The 5860-nt window shown below is 36.4% G+C and overlaps 1 protein-coding gene across 2 annotated transcripts; it reads left to right on the top strand.

The window, feature by feature from the left end:
* The first annotated feature begins 2981 nt into the window (after window positions 1–2981).
* LOC139857637 (uncharacterized acetyltransferase At3g50280-like) lies at window positions 2982–4467 on the top strand. 2 transcript variants are annotated; one of them, XM_071846455.1, is made up of 2 exons: window positions 2982–3388; window positions 3488–4467. In XM_071846455.1, exons 1-2 carry the CDS (start codon window positions 3020–3022, stop codon window positions 4379–4381), a joined length of 1263 nt encoding a protein of 420 aa, XP_071702556.1. In that variant the 5' UTR covers window positions 2982–3019; the 3' UTR covers window positions 4382–4467. The 2 variants fall into 2 exon arrangements, with proteins under 2 accessions (XP_071702556.1, XP_071702555.1); XM_071846454.1 differs by having other exon boundaries at window positions 2982–4467.
* Window positions 4468–5860: the final 1393 nt, after the last annotated feature.

Here is a 5860-nt window from a genome sequence, read left to right as displayed (position 1 = left end):
AAGGTGGGATGTTACATAATACATCAATGTAGTTTGTGGAGGCCTTTTGGCCTAGCGGTATCGATGCAACTCATAAATGTAAGTTCGAGTCTCGTGGTGAACTATTTTTGGTATGGTTGTGTGTGATTGCCGTTTTAAAAATAGGTAGTTTGCGGTTCCATTGATATGCAACCATATCAACGCTAGAGAATTTGGATTTAACGTCATAGGTTTCCGAATAACTATTCTATTAATCTTCAACTATCTTGATACATTCTTGATAGACTAGGCTTATCGTACAGGTTTATTGTTCAAGCAAACGAATTAAACATTATATAGTGCGGATACGAAAAATAAAAGAGATTTCTCAAAGTCAATTGATTAAAGACAAAATTACACGGATAGTCCTTGTGGTTTGCTCAAAAACACACGGATAGTTCAAACATGATTTTTCACCTGCATAGTTCAGAAGTATGCATGTTTTATACGGATAGTCCAAATTCGCCAGGTCCATGAAATATCTCTGTTAGGTCTTGGCATGTGCCAAGCATGTGACTTTACCAACGTTACGCTTTATATCAAAATGCTTACTGAAACCATTACGCCAACTCTCATCATATGCAAAACAACCTATCCATTTCACACCCTTTGAGCTCGTTTTTCTTACCGCCAACTACAACCAAAGAGGTATCCTTTTCGCTAAACCATCCGAAAATCAACCTTTCTCGATAACCGCTTTCTTAGACAAACTTCAGCACACCCTGTCCGCGATCCTGACCCATTTCCACCCACTTGCAGCCCGTTTAGCTACTCAAAAACAACATATCCCACCTTCCAATGTTATCCACATTGATCCGAAAGCAGCTCCGGGGTCAAATCGTTGCTCGTTTGACTTCCGATCACTTTTCCTGAAATTCTTGAGATTCACTGCCGGTTTCTTCTCCAACCCACCACAACCCCTAGAAATTTTGGACATGGTGTTTTAGAGCACAAGGTGTCGTGACGGTATATTTTGGTGTCAATTTCAATGTCTAGAAAATACTTTGAAATTGATAAAGTGGAGGTGTGGCTCGAGGGCGTCCATTTTTCAAAGTTTTGGTGAGAGATATGACGTGGGCCAATAACAAAATGGATTAAGTAAGAAAAAAATGGACTTTGATTCATAGTGTCCATTTTTTGACACTAAACTGGCCATTAATGCACGTTTGAGCTATCCGCGGGTATACTCGTTTACTCGCATACATATACATAATTGTATAATCAATTCAATATTTTTTTAGTGTATTTTCATAATTATTCGCGAGTTTACCCACGGGTAATGGGTATACGTGATTAAAAATTAGTTAAAGTGCACAATTTGTAAACCCGCGGGTCGCGGATACCCGCGAGTCACGGGTACGGGCAGAAAAATTAAACCGTTGGCGGCTAAATGGCTACCTGCGGGTATTATAGAAAACTTGGCAGGCGGGTCGCCAATACGACGTTTATGGTGTCCATTTTGAAAACGTTGAAAATTGTTTGACGACACCTGATGCTCTTAAATCTGAACTTTATAGCTCTAACATAAGAGAGATATTAATTGATTCAATGGTTATTTAATGTAGACAACATTACGTTGTTGATCGGGTGGTTTGTTTCAAATTGCGCGGATGTCCCTAAACTTTTTTGTTTGACTTGTATGGTCAGCGTAGTTGCAATAGTTTTCGATTGGTCCTCGACGCTGATGACCGCTATAAAAGTTCGTTAAATTCCGACATGCCGTGCATATGAGGGTAATTTCGTCATCTTCTCATCCGTCTTCCTTTTCCCATCACCTACACCCACCATGTTGTTTTAATGACCTCCTTGTTCCAAACCAACCATCAAACCCTTAAAACCAAATCAAAATTTTAACATGAAATTTCTCAATAACAACATATCTACATTTCCTCTGTATAATTAGCAGGTGACTAAAATCATCAATTTTTCCTTTAACTCACTCACTCTGTTCCATATTTATCACCCGTTATTCCTTTTTAGTTCGTCCTAAATTAATCGTTTACTTTTATTAAATTATAAGACGAATAAGATAAAGTTCATATCTTTGGGTTATGCATGTAAAACAAAAAAGTAGATAAAAAGGAAAAAGATGTAAAACTGAAAAATTAATAAAAAGTACATCTCACTTTTTCACTTTTCCGTTTAAGTTTTGTCGGTGACAAAAAATATAAATAGGGGACGGATATTTTTTATTTTCTTCTCCCTCACCTCACACTTATCTTCACTCTCCTGCTTGCAAAGATTGACTAGAATCCTGTAATGAAACAAAACTCATATACACTAAATCATGAATCTGTTACAAAGATAAAATTAACCGTCATAACCTCGAGAGTACAATGATATCATAGGTGTCTTAACCTCATAGGTGTGTCCACAATACTATTTTAGGAGATTTCACTTCAAGTAATGATAGTTTTTCTTCTGTAGTTATTAAACCATTTGTAATGCATACATACCCACGCCATGTCAATCTAGGTGGCACAAAAGCAACACCAATTTCATCCCTAGTTGGGCGTGGCTTCCGAATTTTTGCAAGGCGTTGGTTGTATACCCATGGGAGAACATGTGGCTTTTTTATTTATTAGTTTTATATTATTCTTAAAATATTATTTTAATATCTTTTTTTACTTTACAAATTATATTTTAACACATCATCGCAATAATGCTCACCCACATCAAAAACTCGCACCACCATTAATCCACACTAAAAACCCACACTACATAAATCCAAAAAATAAAAAACCACACCCCTCTATTACAAATGGTTTTAAGAAATATCACTAAATTAACTTTCTATGTTTTTTAACGACGGTAAACAATAACATTAAAAAAACCACTAATGAGAAGCTAGAGGAAATGAAAAAAATCACATAGCTTTTAGGGGTCTTGTAACCACACCTATATGATATCAGTGTACTCTCGATGTTCAATTATATATATCATAATATTATCAGCCACAAGTGGTACATGTTCAACCATTCTAGCAACTAGACCTTATCCAATGACTTCACCAAAGGTACAACTTATATCAGAAAGCTTAGTGAAACCATTACACCAACTCTCATCAGATGCAAAACAACCTATCCATTTCACACCGTTTGAGCTCGTTTTTCTTACCGCCAATTACAGCCAAAAAGGTCTCCTTTTCGCTAAACCATCCGAAAAACATCAACCTTTCTCGATAACCGATTTCTTAAACAAACTTTGTCACACACTCTCCGCGACCCTCACCCATTTCTACCCACTCACAGCCCGTTTAGCCACTCAAAAACAACAAAACCCACCATCTTATGTTATCTATATCGACCCCGGAAACAGCCCCGGGGTCAAGTTTGTATATGCCAAAACGGACGCTAATATATCCGATGTGGTTAGCCCTTTTGCCATACCTTTACTTGTTCATTCGTTCTTTGATCTCAATAACAATATAAACCACGATGGTCATACGGTGCCGTTGTTTTCTGTTCAGGTGACTGAGCTTACTGACGGAATCTTCATTGGTGCATCGGTTAACCATATCGTTGCAGACGGAACATCTTTATGGAATTTCATGCTTACTTGGAGTGAAATATTTAGATCTAATGATCAAAATGGTGGTTCCATATCGCGTCCCCCGGTTTTCAAACGATTGGTCGTTGAAGGATGTGATCCCATTATAAATCTTCCGTATATACATCCCGATGAATTCATCGAAAGATTCCGTTTCCCGCATTTATTGGAAGAGAGATTCTTTGATTTCTCGGCGACTTCAATCTCCAAACTCAAAGAAAAAGCGAACGCCGAATATAAGACACGAAAAATTTCAAGTCTGCAAGCAGTGTCCGCGCTGTTGTGGAGGTGCATAACCCGTGTACGACGCCCTCTACACAACGCGGACACTGTATGCAAACTTGCTATTAATAATCGACGTAGGTTGGACCCACCTTTATCTGATAACTATTTTGGAAATCCAGTTCAATTAGTAAGAGGAACAGCAAGTGTTGAGGAGTTAATGGCTCATGGGCTTGGTTGGGCCGCTTTGATTTTAAATGAAGTGGTGAGGAAGCACGACGATATGGCAGTGAAAAACTGGGCCCAGGCGTGGTCTAAAGCGCCAACAATATTAAAAATGAGTGAGTTATTTGAACCAAATGCTATAAGCATTGTGAGTTCACCGAGGTTTGATATGTATGGGTGTGAATTCGGGTTGGGGAAAGCAGTTGCAACGAGAAGTGGATGTGGTAATAAGGCTGATGGGAAAATTACAATGTTTCCGGGTCGAAATGGGGGTGGGAGTATGGGTATAGAAATCTGCCTTTTGCCAGAATATATGATGAAGATTGAATGTGATGAAGAATTCACAAGTGCTTTGGCAAGTAATTAACTTGCATTATTAAATTTGTTTTCTGCATTCACTTTTTTGAAACGTCAAGTTTACGATTGAATAAGATGTTTATGTTTATGTGGTTTCATGTCACTATGTGTGTTCTTGTTACGTATTTTCCATCATTAACTATCAAATGATATGATATGATATTTGCAAGAATTTGCCTGAAGCTAGATTAGATTTGTAAAATGCGTTTGCTTAAAATTAAAGAAAGTGATACATCAATATAGTTTGTGATTCACCAAACGGCCTTTGGCCTAGCTCATCGACCCGTGAGCTTGAATCCCGGGTGGACTATTAGTTGTAGGGTGTGAGTGTTTTTGCCGTTTTAAAAAATGTAGTTTGTGGAATAAATGGCTCTTAGTCCATGTTGTGCTGATTTTTATTCTAGAGCCAGTGGCGAATTCAGGATCAGAATTCAATGGGGTCTCGAATTTTCTTTTTTACCGTACTAACTATATTTGAATGCTATTTTAGTGGTTGTTTACCTTGAAAAAACTATGATGTGTCAAGACGTAACCTTTAAAATGTAGACAATATGCTCAATAATTAACACATAATACAGGCAACTAAACCCGATCATGCAGTAACTAGCAAGTAAATTGACCAGTTCGAACCAAAGGGAGAAGTTTGTTTTAAGGACTTTTTAACGATTAATTATTCTAAAGGGGGATTTGTGTTTGAAGTTGTATTTTTATTTAACGAAACAGTAAATAAATATAATGAATAACAAGAATGAGAATGTGGTGTTTACTTCTATGCTTGATAAATGACAGAGATTGTTCTTTTATAATTAAAACCGTTATGTAATAGTTACAATAGAGCAGTTTATATCAATTCCACAATATCTATAAACTTAAGAACTATGTTTAATCAACAGGATTCTTTCTTGGTTAAATTCACATAAAACCTAGTTTACTAAGAGCACTCTAAGTAAACTGCATGATTGTAAAACCTAAATATCATCCAATTATCATCCTATACTCACATATGGATGACTAGATCACTAGGTGCTGAAGTACGAGTTATAGCCTTTGATAAACTCACATAAATCAAGTCACAACTCGTATAATTGAACTAGGATATAAATATGATTACAACAATGGATTTCTCTAAAGAACAAGGTGATTTAGATTGATTTAACTAATTAGACCCAACCCGATTAAACTCACGTAAAACCTAAACTACAACAGTTACTTGAGGTAATTTCATGACTATGTTGTTTTGGAACTCCTTCAATTATCGGATTAAACACATAAAGAAATCACTTAAGCTTATGTATCTTACCGTCTAGATTACTAGTTGTATTCAAGCATAAATTGTTCACCGAGTTAACTCACATTAATTGGTTCACAATTTATGTAATTGAAGTGATGAACTAAACAATCATAACTATGGTTCTTGTAGTTGGACTAGATGATTTAATCAATCAAACATATATATAACTAGCATAACATCAAAGTATAAAATAATCCC

Source organism: Rutidosis leptorrhynchoides, chromosome 7, assembly GCF_046630445.1.
Source record: "Rutidosis leptorrhynchoides isolate AG116_Rl617_1_P2 chromosome 7, CSIRO_AGI_Rlap_v1, whole genome shotgun sequence".
Taxonomy (NCBI): domain Eukaryota; kingdom Viridiplantae; phylum Streptophyta; class Magnoliopsida; order Asterales; family Asteraceae; genus Rutidosis; species Rutidosis leptorrhynchoides.
The sequence above is the reverse complement of the archived record's forward strand: the minus strand, read 5'-3'. Positions and strand labels throughout refer to the sequence as shown.

Coding starts and splice junctions, on each gene's coding strand:
- LOC139857637 (XM_071846454.1), top strand. CDS start 3,020: ATGACTTCACCAAAGGTACAACTTATATCAGAAAGCTTAGTGAAACCA.